Source organism: Hypanus sabinus, chromosome 3 (assembly GCF_030144855.1).
Source record: "Hypanus sabinus isolate sHypSab1 chromosome 3, sHypSab1.hap1, whole genome shotgun sequence".
NCBI lineage: Eukaryota > Metazoa > Chordata > Chondrichthyes > Myliobatiformes > Dasyatidae > Hypanus > Hypanus sabinus.
In genome coordinates this window covers 65361981-65380937 of record NC_082708.1, presented here as the reverse complement: position 1 = coordinate 65380937, position 18957 = coordinate 65361981, and the positions used below count along the sequence as shown (strand labels likewise).

The following is an 18957-nucleotide window of genomic DNA, read 5'->3' as shown; positions in this document are numbered from 1 at the left end:
AGTGAGAAGGTTAAGGGGAACTTGAAGGGAAACTTCTTCAATCAGAGGGACGTGAGAGTGTGGAATGAGCTACCAGCATAATTCAAATGTTTAAGAGAAGTTTAGATAGGTACGTACATGGATAGTAGGAGTATGGAGGGCTATGGTCCCGGTGCAGGTTGACGGATGCAGGCAGTTTAAATGGTTTTGGCATGGACTAGATTGGCTGAAGGGCCTATTTCTGTGCTGTACTTTTATATAACTCTGTAACCAAAGGGACAAGAGAGAAGAAATGGACAGAGAAGGTAATCAGAATGGGAATGGAAAAAGAGAGAAGAAAGGAGGGGATGCATACTTACCAGAAGGTAAAGAAATTGATGTTCATGCTATCAGTTTGTAGGCTACCTATACGGAATATGAGGTATTGTTCTTCCAACTTGAATATGGCCTCATCATGGCAATAGAGGAGACCATGGTCAGACATGTCAGAATGGGAATGGGAAGGCAAATTGAAATGGGTAGCCACTGGGAAGTCTGCTTTTTGCAGCAGACAACATAAAGGTTCTTGATGTAGAGGTCTGCAAAACTGCATCGGTTCTCAACAATATAGAGAAGGCTGTACCAGAAGCATTGGATACAATAGTGGTGCCTGGCACTCCTGATGAAGGATCTTGGCCTGAAATATTGACTGTTTATTCCCCTCCATAGATGCTGCCTGACTTGATGAATTCCTCCAGCATTCTGTGTGTGTTGCTCAAGATTTCCAGCATCTGCAGAATTTCTTGTTATATTTTTACCTAAATATCTTGGAACTTAATTAGAAGAAGCATTTGAAATTTCAAATAAAGGATGTAAAAATCCTTAAAATTAATCATTGAACAAAATTAAATTTCTTCTTATCCTCAGATTACAGTAAATATGTCAGGACATAACTTATTGCCGATTTCAATTTGCTCAGAGAAGATGTCGTGATGGAACCACTTAGACCTTTGTAGTGATGTCACTCCCATTGCTGTTTAGCAGGGACAGCCAAGCTATTGATCAAATGAATTTGAAGGAATGCCAACATACATTCTGCATTAAAATTATCTAATACTTGGAGGAGAATTTTAAAGTGTCAACGAAGATATTGTTCTATTTTACTGGAAGGGGTGTAGACAGGGTTTGCTTGTCAAAGTAACCTGAATCCTATAAAACTAATATGTTGCAAAAATAGTGGGAGGGGTGGACGATAAATCTTGCCACACTTTGCTCATGTACTCAGATGGAATGTCATCAAATAATATAGTTAGACACTAAGAAGTTTAGGATGTAATTATAGAACTTAGAGCCTAAACAGGTGAATGACAGAGCTATTAAAATTCTGAATGCAGAGGAGGCGTAATTGGATGAACACTGTTATTTTGGAGGATTGTTCAGCTTGTAGAGGTTATGAGATATGAAAGGATAGGATTTAATGGATAAATTTGAATATTTCTTAATTATAAAATCAAGGCAGGAGTGTGATGACACTGGGATGATGTTGTTAAATATATTTAAAAAGAAGGTAGATGTATATGTTTTATGAGTGTTACTGTGGCTACAGCTAGAAACAAAGCCATAGAAAATAGAAGCAGAAGCAGGAGCAGGCAATCTGTACCTGTGGGCTCGTCCTATCATTCAATATTGTTATGGCTGTTCATCTGATTTATTTTCTTATTCTCCCCATAATTTGATCCCTTTAGCGTTAAGAAATAATGGGGAAGTTGAGGGAACACACAGCAGTTTTCATCAAGGGATCAGCAGTGGAAAGGGTAAGCAGTTCAATGTTCCTGGGTATCAACATCTCTGAAGATCTATCCTGCGGATAACATATTAATGCAATTACAACGAAGGCATGACAGTGCCTATATTTCATTAGAGGTTTGAGGAGACTTGGTATGTCATCAAAGACTTGCAAATTTCTACAGATGTACCATGGAGAGCATTCTATCTGGCTGCTTTACTGTCTGGTATGGAAAGGCTGCGGCGCATGATTGGAAAAAGCTTTAGAAATTGTAAACTCAACCAGCTCAATCATGCCTCCCCAGCATTTAGGACACCATCAAAAGGCGACACCTCAAAAAGGTGGCATCTATTATTAAGGGCTCCCATCGCCCAGGATATGCCTTTTTCTCATTGCTACCATCAAGGAGGTGGTACAGGAGCTTGAAGGCACATGCCCAGCATTTCATGAACAGCTTTCTCCCCCACTGCTGTCAGATTTCTGAATGGACGAAAAACTTATGAACATGAACTCAGTATTTTAGTTCTCTTTTTGCATTGCTTATTTTTTTGATAATGGGTATATTCTTATTGTAATTTATCTTTTTTGTTATGTATTTCAATGTACTGCTACCATAAAACAACACATATGCTAGTAATATTAAATATTATCTTGATTCCAATTTTGAATCTGATAAATCTTGACCAGAGAGACTGCAGATACTGCAATTTGGAGTAAAAAGAAACTGCTAGAGGAACTTAGTGGGTCAGGCAGCGTCTATAGAGGTTTCAGGTTGAGTTCTTGCTTCAGAAAAATAACTAGCTCCTGCTTTTGATGTTAATTGGTAGGAGACACAGTGTGGTAGAGACAAAATGATAGACAATGTGTCCTTTTCGGATCTTTACTGTTAGAACTAGCATTTTCATAAGATTCAATGGTGGAATTAGTTGTGATGTGGAGCTTGGTCTCCTAATGTAAGCATGTACATGCTAATCCATGTGCTGTAATTTGAAGTTGGGGTGATCTTACTTCTGGAGCAGAGAAATACTTCTGATCTGAATTCATGATTTCAATTCCATCATTTGGAAAGAGAATATCTTGCAGGGGAACTTAGATGCTTTAATCATGCTCATTTTGAAGAAAGACGGCATCTGACTGTGATGATGATTGTAGAGGGAGTTTTCTTCTTGTCTGTTACAGGAACAGTTGTAGCATGAATCCTCCTCATCTGCTTTCTATTATGAGCCAACGAGGTTCTTCCATTGAAACACACACTAAATGTTGGGAGGAACTCAGGACATCTAGCAGCATCTACAGAAATAAATAAACAGTTGAATTCTCGAGCCGAGACCCTTCATCAGGACTGGAAAGGAAAGGGGAAGATGCCAGAATAAAAAAGTGGGGAGAGGGGAAGGAGGTCAAGCTAGAAGGTGATGGGAGAAGCCAGGTGAGGGGGAAAGGTAAAGGGCTGGGGTTGAAGGTTCTTCCATTGATCAAGAGGCTGAACTGAGCTGATCTTCACAGCACAATAAAACCAAGCGAATACAGGTCTTTAGTGAATTCACAAGCACCTTTAACTCATTCAACCAAGACAGATTATGGAGAATCCTTCTTCAATTTGGTTGTCTTCAAAGTAATTACCATCCAACATGTGTGACATGATGGTCCTAACCAACCCATCTACAAAAGACCCAGTGCCAGTGTTGTCTGAGATCAAGTAAGGCTGTATCCCTGCATCAACATTCTCAATATTTAATCTTACCTCCAACAAAATCTCCATAGGTAAGGAATTAATCTGCAGGGTGAATGACAAACTTTGTCCGCAATGACCAATCTTGATATAAAATATCTTTTAGTCTCGTCTCAACACGCCGGCAGTTGCACTTGTTCAACAAAGCTTCCTGACTCGGTGTATTATATGTAGATATTGCAAACACGCAGTTGTATCAGCAGGTAAAATAAAAGAACCTGTTCGGGAAAGTAGAAGCAGCAGCCAGTCTCGATTGCAGAGGGGAAGTCTGGGCTGGCTGATGGGCTCCAGCTGGTACGAGGGTTGGTGGATGATCACATGATAACAATCCAGTGGGCAGGAGCCTGGTTCAAACCCGCCATTTTCCTGCAACTCCTGTTCCCTTTCAGCGGAGGGAAAGAAAGGAAGAGGATTTGAACCCTGGGTAGCGACAGCTGCCCAAACGCTGCCTTGCATGTTGTTTTAGAAAAGCCTGAGGCAGGCGTCTCTTCTCGTTCCTCCTTCCGGGGTTTTCAGTTTACTTTTTGTTGGTCGGGGGGTGGGTGGGGGGGGGAGGGTTAGGGAGGGTGGTGTTTGTTTTTCTTCATCTGCCTGGCCGGATTGATCAGTGAGAGGGATTTAAAGCCCTTCCTCTGTGAGTGTGTTTGTGTGAGAGGCTGAGAGGGAGAGAGAGAGAGTGTGTGTGTGTGAGAGAGAGGGAGGGGAAAGACAGAAAGAAAGGAAAAAAGGGACAGGGAATCTGCTGTTGGGGTACTGCTGACGATAAGATGTCGGGCCAGAGTATCACGGACCGTATCGCCGCCGCTCAGCACAGTGTCACCGGCTCTGCTGTTTCCAAAACCGTCTGCAAAGCCACAACACACGAGATCATGGGCCCTAAGAAGAAACATCTGGACTGTAAGCGCTTCCTTTCACTTTGGCACTATGCAGCATGAAGCCGCGGCTGCTTTTTAAAAAATTCGGTTTGATGTTAACACCAGCCGCCTGCCGGGGCCTGTGCGTTGTCGGGGGAATGTTTCCGTGTTTTTTTGCGGCAACAGGCCCCTGATAACGCCCTTGGCCTTGATTTTGTTCCGTGGATGCACGGCATTTTGATGTAGAGTTTGATAGTCTTTTGTCTTTGTTGTATAGTAACTCGTTTTTGTGTGTGTAGTGCAGTAAGATTCGCTGCGAACTTGTGTGGGGAGTTGGTGTGTATTTCAGGGGTGGGGGAGATGTTTAAGACTCAATACATTTCTGTGGTTTCATGTGATGTGGTAGTTGTGGTTACATTTCTGAAAGCTACCATTGAGAATGGAACTTGTAACTCACCTCAAAGACACGTTATAGTGAATCAGCAATATTCTATACTCTTGCATGACACTGATTTTTTTCTATTGTCAGAGACAATGAATTATTTTTGATTAAAGGCGTGGGATCTCGAGGACTAAACCGATAACTGCTTAAATATTTTTAATTATATGTAATTTGTTATCGTTTAATGAGTGGAACGGAGAACAAAAGTTTCTCAGATTAATTCCTTCCGATTTAGAAAATCTGACTCCCGTGTTCTGAGTCAGTGTTCAGTCTTCTGGACCCTGTACCAATTCACGGTTCTGGAATTTGTGATGGGTTCACGCGCAGCGCTGGATGTAGTATTTATGATTAAGGGAGTAATATATTCTAATTCACAAAGTTGTAATTATTAAATGTTTAATGAGCTTTGATTATTTACACAGTACAGTAAAAAATTGCTTATTTTCTTTTTTATGGGAAAATACACCACTGTGCCACAACCAAATAAACGTGGTTATGTGGTACTTTTTACCATGGGGAAACTGAATGTTACTATTTTATAAATATTAATGTGTCAATAGAGATCTTTTAAACCATGGTACTCCTGAGAGCTGGTTGAATGGGCTCATGCTTTCATATGAAAGCACAATATGAAATAATAACTAGTTTTGTAAAAGTGAATTTAAATTGTATTAAATCAAGCAACGATTCTTTGACCATTGTAGAATCAGAATTAGAGTCAGGTTCAATGTCACTGGCATACATCATGACATTTGTTGGCAGCAGTACATTCCAATACCTAAACTACAAATTAAATCAGGAGTGCACAAAGAGCAAAAAAAAAGTGAAGTAGTGTGTATAGAAGAGAAAATAGAAAAAATGGTGTGAAACTTGACATTTTTAAATAGGTTTGAGATATAAATCATATCTTGGATCTTCTAGTGGTGTACTTGTGACTTTAGAGATTGAGATCTAAATTCTTTCTCCATTCCTCAAGTGCACATTTCAGGGTGACGCTGTTGCAGAACTAAGAGAAGACTGTCTCACTGCAATTATCAATTTCTTTTTCAAATTACATATAAAACCAATGTCCTCAATCCTTACAGTCAAAAACTTTAATAATTCTGGATGGACTGTGGAGTATTTCTTCAGCCAACAACAACAAAATTGTTTTACTGATCATTGATTGAATTTGCTTTGTGCAAATCTGATATGTTAGCATAAGATTTTGACACTTCTGGAGATGTTGAAGACGTGAATTGTGAAGTTCTTTCAGAATTGAGCTTAATATTACCGGCAGATGTCATGAAATTTGTTAACTTAGTGGCAACAGTACAATGCAATACATGATAATATTAAAAAAATAAGTAAATAAATTACTCTATACGTATAAATTAAACAGTTAAATTGGAAAATAGTGCAAAAACAAATAAGTGTATTTTTTAAAAAAAAGTGAGGTAGTGTTCATGGGTTCAATGTCTATTTAGGAATTGGATGACAGAGGGGAAGAAGCTCTTCCTGGATCTCTGAGTGTGTGCCTTCAGGCTTCTGTACATCCTTCCTAATGGTAATAATGAGAAAAGGGCATGTCTTGGGTGACAGGGGTCCTTAATAATGAATGCTGCCTTTCTGAAGCACTGCTCCCTAAGGATGTCTTGGATAATATGGAGGCTAGTACCCAAGATAGAGTTGATTAATTTTACAACTTGCTGAAGTTTCTTTCAATTCTGTGCAGTGGCTCCCCTCACCCCTTACCAGACAGTAATGCAACCTTTCAGAATGCCCTCCATGGTAGATCTGTAGAAGTTTGAGTGTTTTAGGTGACAGACTAAATCTCTGAAATATAGCCACTGATTTTTCCTCCTTTATTGCTGCATCAATATGTTGGGATGAGGTCAGATCTTCAAAGATTTTGAACACCCAGGAACTTGAACTTGCTGCTGACTCATTCCACTTCTGATCTCTCTGAGGATTGGTTCATGTTCTCATGTCTTATCCTTCTTGAAGTCCACAATCAGCCTATTGTTGATGATGAGTGCATGGTTGTTGCTGCAAAACCACTCAACTAGCTGGTAAATCTCGTTCCTGTACACCCTATTTTCTCTGTGATTCTGCCAACAATGGTTGTATCATCAGCAAGTTTATAGATGGCATTTGACTTATACCTAGAGACACAGTCATGGGTAGAGCAGTGGGCTAAGCACGCATTCCTGAGGTGCGCTCGTGTTGATTGTCAATGAGAAGGAGGTATTATTACCAATACATGCAGATTGCAGTCTTCCGGTTAGGATGTATAACATCTAATTGCAGAGGGAAGTACAGAGAACCAATGGCAAGTCTTCTAATTCCTACCTCAAAATCAGTATTTTTGTTTTTACAAGTATCATTGTGTATAAAGCTAAAATATTATTTAACTTTTGCAAATGCATTCTTCCAAATTGGAAAGCGTCCTCATTGGAAAAAAACTGAGGATGTTTTCCACTTTATCCCATTCCTTTCATCCACATGTTCTCTTCCTTCACAGTGGACTACTGCAGTCACCGTAATGGTTCCAGTAGTTGTCTTCATTCCTATTCTGCCACTCCTCTGTTTAAGTGCTTCAATTTTTCTCACCAATTTTTACTAGTTTTTTGCCAGTTCTTTCAAACGTTATGTATTCACCCAATTGAGTATATAAATGACAATGTGATTTGCAGTAAAAGTCATATTGGAAACTACTGCATTAATAGAGCATCAGAATCAATAGGAATTAATTTGTATACTGTATATAAGAAATTAAAATCATTGCAATGTAACTTCTGGTAGCTGCCTTTGCTCTGAACATGAGTGCTGATATCCAAGGTTAAATTTTGTGCAGAACATTGATCAGACTTCATCCAATGCAAATAAATTCTTACTGGGCTTACAGTTGGGTACACATATCAGGGATGAAGATGGCAAGAGTTCGTCATCGAAATGTTGGTTAAAGTTGATACCTGTACCTGGCTGAAAGCCTTATAAGAGTTTATTTATCATATATGCTGGGAAAGCACTAAATCCTCTTCTTCATCCAGTACACTTTTGTCTTTTAGATACAATGTTATATTTGGAGAAGTGTCACTTTCAGCAATTTGATGCCCCTTTGCAAGAGCTCCTTAACTGGTCTTGTGTTGAGATGTCTCTCATAATTTGCATGTGATGAGATAGCAAGCTGCAATTTGCCTTTACAGTATTTTTTTTTAACCATTTCAGTTACTATTTAACATGCAGGTACCAGTTTAGCAAGATTAAGCATTGGTCTCCCTTTTGATTTCTTGTCTGTGTATTTAGTGCTACCAGAGATGAGCAATCAGGTTAACCGAAATGACAATACTTCTGATGTCATTAAAACTTTCAAGATGGGAATTTGGCAGGTTGTTCTAAATTTCCCACCTTGATACAGAAACAACATTATACGAGAAGTATGTCTCGGAAACTGCAGGATGGTTTCTAGGTATGATTGTTAAAGTTTTTGCTATTTATAAACATGCTTAATATAACTTCGTGTTGCTCCTGCAAAACCACAAATTTCATGGGATACGGGTAAATCCTTAAACTAGCCAATGGTATTGTGGCATCAACAACAGATTTAAAGGCGAGTGGTCCTGGGTTCATAACCGGCTGGCTCTTTGCATGCTTTCCATCTGTGCTGGGTTGAGTATTGAGCAAGCAACTTGGCCTTGTAAAAAAAAAACACACACCAGACAAAATACTAAAGAAATAGCAAGGTGCCCCCATTGTGCCACAGGGCGCAGAAAGGAGTAACAACCTAAGTAAGTGTTAATAATTCTGAAAGAGAGTGGGTGAATGATTTATCTTAGAACATGAATTGGAATTGAGATTCAAAAAGGCTTCTGCTTTTTATTTGACTATTGGTGTCCATGTGTTCTTTTGTCTATTCTTCTCTGACTTGCTTTTGTGTTCAACTGAATCAAGGATTCAATATGTATTTTAGGATTTGGTTTTACTTGTTTTACTGTTGGCATGTGTATTTTTTATTCCTATGGTCAGATTTTGCTTTGATTAACTGTTTCCTGGCTTGTATATTGTAATAGTGTGAAGAAGCATGACTCTTGATTGAAGTCTCTGATTGGCAATATCATTAATAAGCAAGATCTTCGTGCAAGTCATAGATAATCACAGCTGGGTCAGAAAAAAATCCTTTTTCTCTCAGTCCTTCAGTATTTACTAATTATACTTTGAAATCCTCAGCCAGGGTGAGTTGATCTCTAGAATTTACAGGAAATGCCTTCCTTATGACCATATCCTTAAAACAGAAAGCAAGCTGCCTGTTTTGTTTTAAGTGGAGGGAAGAGCAATCTGTATCTAGTTGCTTGTTTGCTTTTAAGCTGTCCCCACCCTTCCTATCTGAAGTTCTTTAATAGCAGCTAGTTAGCGAGCTCCAGGAATGCTCTCTTATGTTTATAAATGGAAATTGTTCTTTGGTAAATAAGCTACTTGTAGGACTTAAACTCTGTTTTTGATCTGGTGTTTATCCATTTCACCATATGGAGCACAGGAGACACATTTCATTAACTGGTGTTGACTGAATGTTCCTCATTATGATGTCTGATGTTTGTGACATGAGATCTGGGAGTTGCCTATTCCCTTGCACGCTTACCACTCTTTCAGGCTAAACCTGAGTGTGCAGTCTCATCTTCCTTAAAAGAACTGTAAATTTCATTGTCTTGCACGTAGAATGATCACTAATGTTAGTACAGTGTTGCCAACATATCTTGCATCACATGCCAACTGCTGCTAAAATAGTACTTGGACTTTTTGTCATCGTCATCTGAGTTCTGCAATGTAAACTACATGGCTTTTACTCTTGGTGGCATCTAACTTTTTTTTAGAAAATACTGCTCCAATATCTTTGGTATACAGAAGTCTGGCACCAGGCCCTACAAACTATGAAATTAACTACTTTCTTTTGCCATCTGCATTCTGTAAACTAATCCAAATCACTTGCTTGACGTTTACCTCTTTTTCTCAGTTATACTTCGACCTTTTGTACCTGAAATGATCAGCATTGACCTGGTTTTTAAGTAACCTTCACATCTCCTTTGCTTTGGTGATTTTTTTTTCCTTAACAACTCTCCCTTGAAGGCATTGGATCATTTAACCAACATTAAAAATCCTGTTCAAGCTCATTCTTTTTTTTTGCAAGGAATATTGATTTTTCCACTTTTGCTGGATTTTATCTGTTCCTTAATTGAAAATTTCATTGTGTGAATCTCATTCTGTCACAATAGAATTGATTTATCTATCGCAAATATGGAATGTGATGTTGCTATTAAATTGTTACCTTTACCTTCTAGCAAGGCTTGGAATCTTTAGGTTACTGCACTAGTAATTATGGAAGGCAGATTAAAACATAGTTGTCAATCATTGTACATGACTTCTAGGAGTTTGGATATCTTAATCTGGAAATTGTTTATTTTGCATGTTTTAAAATGTTTGAAATTCTTGAATTTGTAGGATGATTACTGCAAATTAGAAAATTTATTTAAAAGCAATTTGATTTTGTGCATAAGATTTACTATTGTTCTGTAAATTACTTAAATTGATATGTAAATTAAAAATTTATCTAACTAAATCTTCTTGCCCAAATAGTAGAGAGTGATCTCGAGACCAACCTGTTCATATTCTAGCCAAGCAATTGGCTCAAAGTCCCGCTTGTCATCTTGGTATAAAAATCAGAAAGCAAAACTATTTTAATCAACCTTAAATCAGAAAATTATGACAACCAGAAAATTGAGGGAACCCGGTCTATTATCAATGTGGTGTCTGAACCTGGAGTACTGTTTGGTCCCAGTTGAACTGGACTTGGACTAACCATAACTGCCATTGGAAGGCCAATAATCAGAAAGACCCACATACACAAACACCACTTTATGTATTCTGAAAACAAAGCAGTTTTTATTTTAAACAAAAATATTGTGTACATTCCCAGTAGAAAGTGATGCTTGTCCTTTCTCTTCAGATCCTGATAAACCTGCTGTGTATTATCAGTATTTATACTTTTTCCATTTTGTAGGTTATTAGTGCAAAAATGCAAGATCTAAATGTGGAATTTGTTTTGTCATTTATCTTTTGGACTTTGCTCAGAGTTGTGATCTATCCAACCTCTGAAAAGCACATTCTGTTTACAATGATGGTACAGGAACTGATGATAGGTACTGGTCTTCGTAATTAGAACATGCTCTATGCAGGCTAACTGTACTGAGCTTCAAGGACTGAAGTAGATATTTTCAGTGTTGAAACATTTTTTCCCACTAAACTTATTTTCAGCATGGTCTTGCAGCGACTTTTGACCAGGTTAAATTCTCCACAGTCGATGACTTAATTTATAGGATATTGTGTGTAATGTAAATGAATTGGCTTTCCTGTACAATCATTTTATACTTTAATACTTTTAATGTGTGTATTTAGCTGTAAGAGGCATGTGTGCTGTTTTCTTAGCTTTTATGTTTTCTGAGAGAACGTAATAAGTTTTCATTTTACAGTGGACAAAAGTGTAAATTTATCTCTTCAGAAATTTGAGACTGAAGAGTTCCATTCAATTAATAATGAATTTAGCACCGCAAGTCTGTTCCAACACTTAATACAATCAAAGCTGCCCAATTAAAACTTCAAATCTGCATTCTTATGTACCATTAGGATGAGAGTCCATTTTTACATAAATGCATAAAATAGTGGGCTCAACCCACAAGCTGCTCTTAAAAAGTTATCTCGTAGTCATTCCCTCTTCAGCACCAACCTAATTTCCCAATCTACCTGCATTTTGAAATTGCTCATCACTACTGTAGCATTGCCCTTGTGACATGCCTTTTCTATCTCCTGTAATAATTTGTATCCCATATTCTGACCGTTCAGGGGCCTGTGTATAACTCCCATCAGCGTCTTTTACCATTGCAGTTTAATTCTACTCACAAGAGTTATACATCTTCCAAACCTATGTCACCTTTTTCTAAGGATTTTATTTCCTTTTTTTTTAAACCGACAGAGCCACCCCATCCCCTCTGTCCACTTGTATGTCCTTTTGATACAAGGTGTATCCTTGGATGTTAAGCTCCCAACTATGATCTTTCAGCCATGACTTAGTGAATGCCCACAACATCATACTTGTCAATCTCCAACTGTGCTACAAGATCATCTACCTTGTTCTGTATACCGTGTGCGTACAAACATAATACCTTCAGTCCTGTATTCATCACCCTTTGATTTTCTCCCCCATGTAACACTTTAAATCAAGGGTCGGCAACTTTTTTGCCTCTGTGGGCCGGATTGCATATTATTGAGTGGACGGTGGGCCAGATAAATGCCATAAAAAAACTTGAAATATGGGAATTATCCATTTAAGTTCATCTAGTTATGTTTTGCTTCAAATTAATGAATAACGCATGCTCAAAAATCAGTTGTGCTTAAGCTGGCTACCCCCATTTTAAATCACACAGACTGCAATTTTGATGTCATCTGCCTGTCTTCCTTCACAATCTCACTACACACTGCATTTATTTGTATACCAATTGCCCCATCCTCAACACTATCACTCCCGTTCCCATCCCCAGCCAAATTAGTTTTAACCCCTCCCCTTCAACAGCTCTAGCAAGCCTGATAGCAAGGACATTGATCCCCCTCAGGTTCAGCTATAACCTGTCCTTTTTGTATAGGTCATACCTTTCCCAAAAGAGATTGCAGTCATCCGGTAATCTGAAATCCTGCCCCCTGTACTAATTCCTCAGCCATACATTCATCTGTAAAATCGTCCTGTTCTTGATCATCACTGGCCATTGCAAGGTTACTACCTTGTAGATCCTGCTTTTTAGCTTTCTACCCAAGTTTCTACTTTTCATTCTATCTTCTATTATATTGAACTATGACAGGATTGTCATCTTTGCTGATTTCATTATTCTTATTAATGACCTCTCGTATGTGAACTGTAATGTAGCTGAATTCATGCACTTGCCAGACAGCCTAGATCTTGTTCAGCATGTCCTGAGCCCACCCATTGACTTGGAACTACACTTGACTTAGTAATGACAAAAACATTAAATATTATTAGTATAACCAAGAGAAAATCTGCAGTTGCTGGAAATCCAAGCAACATACACTAAATGCTGGAGGAACTCAGCAGGCCAGGCAGCACCTATGGAAAAGAGTACAGTCGACGTTTCGGATGGACACCCTTTGGCAGGACTGGAGAAAAAAAGCTGAGGAGTAGATTTGAAAGGTGGGGGGGGGGGAATGGGAGAGAGAAATGCTAAGTGAAACGTGAAACTTGGAGTGGGGAGGGTTGAAGCAAAGAGCTAGGAAGTTGATTGGTGAAAGAGACAGAAGGCCATGGAAGAAAGAAAGAAAGGGGGAGGGAGCACTAGAGGGAAGCGAGTGGATGGGCAAGGAGATAACATGAGAGAGGGACAAAGGGATTGGAAATGGTGAAGGGGGAGTGGAAGTTTGAGAAATTATGTTATTTATTATTAATACCTCTGTCTGATACCACTACCCCTCATAATTTTTGTGTACTTCTTGATGCCTTCCTGCCTGTAACCACAAAATGAATTACAGCTAAAAAAAATTTTTTTTTGATACCGCAATGCAGCTTAAATTCTGAGTTGGCTAGTTTATCAAATCAATGTGACTTAAACTGCTCAGTGAATGGAATTGGTTGAATTTTTTCAACAATAACTAGACATTTATTAAACACTCAAGGTTAAAAAGAAATCACATAGTTAAACAATTCCATCTGTGTGATCGAGTGATCTTGCAGAGTGTTGAGAGAAAATAGAGGAAGACAGGACTAGAAGTCTGCCATAAGTCTCCTTTAATGCTGCTAAAACTTCTGCAAGAAGAGCTGATTTCTCACCCCCCCCCCCAGTTATTACAGAGAATAGTGGCAATTGAAGAATATTGCTCTCAACAATAAACCATTTGTTGAACCCTGCCCTAACCTATAATGAATGTCCTCAGCCAAGCACCTGCCACAAAATGTGAGGAATTCAGTTTTTTTAATGAACAAAATTACTTCAATTGGGAATAGTATAGCTAGTTACTGGTAACCTCTTTAGCAATCTCCGAAAAAGACAGCAAACATCAAAATTTATTCATATTTCTGATTCAGAAGTCTTAGATGGTAACAGAAAGTAAACCGTTTACTGGTCTTGACCCAGTCCCTACCATACTTGAAGAACTCTTTAATAGTCTTTTCAATTCTGTTAGAAAAAGTTGTTAACATATACTTTGAAAATTGAGTTTTTCCAGATGCCTTCAAGATTACAGTTGTCACATCCCTATTTAAAAAGCCAAACTTTGATATTGGGGTACTAACTATAGGCCTATATCAAATCTTCCCTTCCTAGGCAGAACTCTTGAGAACATCATTTTCAACCAACTCCCCAATATTCAAGAAAGGCTTCAGTGAGGTTTTAGAGCAAACCACAGCACGGAGACTACCTTTACTAAAATTGTCAGCGACTTTGGGCTCAACACTGATGCCAACAGGATTCATTTCTAATTCTCCATGATCTAAGTGCTGCCTTTGACACAATTGACCACAACACTCTCCTAGATTGCCTTGGGACCTGGGTTGGCTTCTCTGGTAGTGTCTTTAATTGGTTTCTTTCATATATCTTGGAAAGAAAATCTTTTGTCTGTTTTGGAGACCAATTTTCTAAGAGATATGATGTACCATTTGATGTTGCTTAGGGAAGCTGTCTTGGATCCCTACTCTTTATGCATGCTCCCCTAGGGAGACATAAACTTGATTTCCTTGCTAATGTATATGATACACAATTGTTTCATCTCGGTTGAGCCTGCTGATGAAAACACCCCATCTTTGACTTCTAGTATGGCTGCAATAAACAAATAGATGAGCAATAATTTCCTAAAACTAAATAAAAATAAAACTAATACTTCTGGTTGGTCCCCAAGTCAAGAAAATAAACTTCTTTATAAACTTGGGAACTTGGCTCCTGTTGTAAAATCAAAAGTATCAAGCCTGGATGTTATCCTTGATTCAGATTTGAATTTTAATTGCCACATACAGAAAATGATCAAAGCAGCTTTTCGACACACAAATATTGCAAAGATGTGTCTGTTTCTGTCAAATAATGCTGAAAACCTAGTCAACATCTTCATATTGAATAGACTAGATTACTATAATGCTCTTTTTACTGGCCTTCCAAAGTGACCTATTGACCAACTTCAACTCATTCAGAATGCCACTGATAGACTTTTAACTAAAGCACATCACTCCTATCAAATAACTCTGCTTTGGCTTCCTTTATCTTTTAGAATTGATTTTAAAGTTGTCTGGCTTGTTTTTAAGCTCTTAGTAGTCTGGAAGTGGAGTACAACGCAGAATCATGTTCATTTTACAATCCTGCTTGAACACTCAGGTAGTCTTCAAAGATTTCTAAAGGTGCATTTAATGTCAGAGAAATGTATACAATATACATCCTGAAATACTTTTTCTTTGCAACCATCTACAAAACAGAGGAGTGCTCTCAAAGAAGGAATGACAGTTAAATGTTAGAATCCTAAAGCCCCCCCCAGTTCCCCTCTCCTACGTGTAAGCATCAGCAAAGCAAAGATCCCTCCCTCCCCACCAGCAAAAAAAAAGTATCATCACATACCACCGAGCACTCAAGTGTGCAGCAAAGCAACAGCAAAGAACAGTACTTGTTCACCTGATATTCAACAAACCACAGGCTCTCTGTCTCCCTAATAAGGGAGAAAGATGTCTCCATTTCATAGCAAGAGGGGAGACATAAGAAACAGCACGCTGATTCATGATGTTAAAAGTCCATTGCGTTGCTTTTTTCCGAGCTCTGTGCCCAATGAACTCTAGTTTCTGGGCCCACAACTAGCAGGCAGCTCACTGCTTTTGATCTTCTGTCTCCCACAACACCAGATTCCTGCAGAGGCACTGACCTTCGGTCCTCCTATCTCCAGAGCCACGAGATCCTGGAACTCTGGAGGCAAGTTAATCTCCTTGGCCTGGCATACCGAATAATGGCCAGTTGTGAAACCCCGAGTATGGGTCCTATTCCCGCAAAGAACCAAAGTCAGCTTCTAAATCCAGGTTAGGGTCTTCAAAAGAACCCTGAAAGGGAAAAATAGAGATATTAAAGATCGAAATAAAGCTATTTCCGAAGATGCCAGTAAAAGAGTCACCATTAGGTGCCATTGACTCTCCTAAGCTGCTGCTACTCCTCCTGGTCTCTCAAATTTAAACAATCTCTTAAAAGATCATTGGCATAAGAACATAAGAAATAGGAGCAGCAGTAGGCCATCCGGCCCATCGAGCCCGCCCTACCATTCAATAAGATCATAGCAGGTCAGCATTTTTTCTGAACTTTGCTCTGAAACTTGGGAAATGCATACCTATATGGGACACAGACTCAGTTGACACTTTCGAACATGAGCTCAAAAACGATTTATTTAACTTTGCTTTTAACTAACGTCTTTTGGTCTTTTATTTATACTTTTTCAGTTTATCCTGCTGTGAAGCACTTTGAACTACATAGCTTATGAAAAGTGCTCTTTAAATATTATTATATGGCATGCTTCCCTTTATTATTTGATGCATTTTGTTCATGAGCCAGGAAATTACATTGCAGTTTTATAAAATTCTAGATCGGCCATATTTGAAGTATTGCATTTACTTCTGGCCAATAAGAAGGGATGTGGATGCTTTGGAGAGAGTGCGGAATATGTATACCAGATTGCTGCCTGGATTAGAGAGCATTTGCTAAAAGGAGAGGGTGAATAAAGTTGGGTTGTTTTCTCTGCAATGGCAGAGGCCAACTGGTTATTTGACATAAATTTCATAAAATTATGTGAAGCATTGAAAGAAGAGACAGGTGTAATCTTTTTCCCAGAGATTAGACATTTTAGGGGAATGGAGTCATTCAATGAAGATATGCAAAGCAATTTTTTTTAACACCGAATGGTGGCACCTGGAATGTGCTGCCATGAGTGATGGTGGAAGCAGATATAAAATAACATTTAATAGGCTCTTTGATGCATGCACATGGAGAGAACGGAAGGGTTTGGACCGTGTAGAGCAGGCGGGATTAGTTTAATTAGATGTCATTATCTTGATTAGTTCAAAACAACATAGTGGGCGGAGGAGCTTTTTCTCATGCTGTACAGTTCTGTTTATAATTCATCTTGTAAAGAACCCTGGCTGTTGGTATGTATCAATTAAGACCTTCCTAACTCTTCCGAATCCAGTGGATACAGCCTAGGTTATCTAACGTTTTCATAAAATGTGTTCCTTCCAGGTACTAGTCTGGTAGAACGTGTGAAGTGTTTTCGATTGTACTGTCTGGTAGTGTTTTGCCAGACGTTATTTCATCATTGTCCTATGTACTGAAAATTGCCTTCCTAATTTATTGTTAATTTCTCCTTGCAATAAACGCTATTTTGCGCTTTGTCTACAGATACACCATTGACTGATATGGGAACTGAAATATTGAATACAGTTGAACGTGCTTTTTTTCGTTTATTTTCTGTTTCTCTTTCCTATGTTTATCCAATCTATTCTTGCACTACACACATTTGAGTGTAAGAAGTCATAAGTTCCAGCCAAATGTCATGAACGTTCAATATGAAAAGCGACAGATATCAGTTTAAGAATTTGCTCAGTGGTAAGTATACTGGAACCTATGATCTAGGATGGGTATAGCAATGTAATGCTATACCCATCTTAAAGAAATGATCCAATGGGGTCTTGCCTGTTGTTTCTGAATGCAAAAGACCTTATGGCAATATTTGAAGAGTAGAAAAAGATAACTGGCATAATGTCGTGGCTAAGATTGATAGCTTAATTCAGGTTATCTGTTCATTTATCTCATTGCTGTTTGAAACCTTGATATACACACCAGCATTGGCATCTTTCCCTCCAAATGTGTGAAGTCCTAAAGAGATGTCATGAGAGACCTGATCCTTTGTTTGAGACCTTTTTTTTAGAAAGTAGCCACAAATCTTTTACAATAAATCTTTGTTGTACATTGTACATTTGAAAAGAAGTATATTAGAACGGTGGTTCTGAAGTGTACAAAATGGCCCTAGAGATGGGCAAGGATCTATTGATGACAAATAAAAATAAAACAAACTTAAAGGTATTGGAGCCAACAGTAAATCTGCAATTTGTACATTACCATGTGGTTGTGCAAAGTAATTGCACCATTGGTCCTTTCTACTGTGTATGCACTACACAATCATATTTTCTTCTAGCCCCCTCCCCATACAACTTTCTCCTTCATGTCTGTGACTTCCTTTCATGTTTGTTCTTGTAGTAAGTGCCTGTTCTAAACACCCCAATGGTAAAAAAAAATTCTTGTTATTTTCCAATTTATTATATTCATAACATTCTTCAAAATCAATATCTTAGTTTTCGGAACAAATACATTGGCATATGATTCTCAATTGATACAGTAGCCTGAAGGATAAGACTTAAAGCAAATTGTGGTGTCTGCCTCAGTAAACAAAATTCAGATTCTAAAACTCTTTAATGATTCAGAGGAAGTTTGGGATACCCAGAAACTGAAACTACAGCTGCTGAAGACCAATCTTCATCGTAAAAGGTCAGACCTAGGGATGTTATTAAGAATTTTTCTTTCCTTTCCATTGGCAGAAACTTTCCCCCTCTATGATGGAAATCATTGTGTTATTGAACTATTTAAAGCCTGTGATTAACAAAATAAAATATTGCTAGCTATTCATCTTGAGATGGAACATAATAATTTTCTTTGAATGCTGTTGTCAAGAAAAATAAATTAACTGAGTTGATGTGTCAGTGTGGGACCTCAACGTTCTCTGTCCAATAAAATTTGTAGGATAAAAAGTCCATTATAGTTGGATTTGGTAAAATTGCTGAATTGTCATTTCTATTTCATTTGAGTAATTAAGAATAATCTAATGATTGGAAAGCATTTATAGGAAATGCTGTAACTACATGGCATAACTAAAGTAATGTATGATGTATTTTGGTATTGAAGTGCTTTAACAATAGTGAGGTAATGCATAAATTCTCATTCTATTAGATTTGACTGTGGCATTAACCTTGATGCCTGAACTTTGAGACAGTTGTGCGTTTGCATGTGTATATGTTTGCCTTTATGCATCCAAATAAAAGGGCCTGTAAAATTCTCTTAATTATATAATGCCATGCCAATTGTTTGCA

The 18957-nt window shown here is 38.2% G+C and overlaps 1 protein-coding gene across 34 annotated transcripts in view; it reads left to right on the top strand.

The window, feature by feature from the left end:
* Window positions 1-4023: 4023 nt before the first annotated feature.
* The window catches only part of picalma (phosphatidylinositol binding clathrin assembly protein a), a 136743-nt gene continuing 121809 nt past the window's right edge, over window positions 4024-18957 (top strand). For 13 of the 34 annotated variants that reach the window (XM_059964551.1, XM_059964558.1, XM_059964554.1 and 10 more), the window contains exon 1: window positions 4025-4370. In XM_059964551.1, the coding sequence (XP_059820534.1) occupies window positions 4241-4370 (130 nt within the window). In that variant the 5' untranslated portion in view covers window positions 4025-4240. Of the gene's footprint in view, window positions 4371-18957 lie in introns of all 34 variants that reach the window. The other 21 variants (XR_009511194.1, XR_009511193.1, XM_059964548.1 and 18 more) reach the window with 6 other exon arrangements.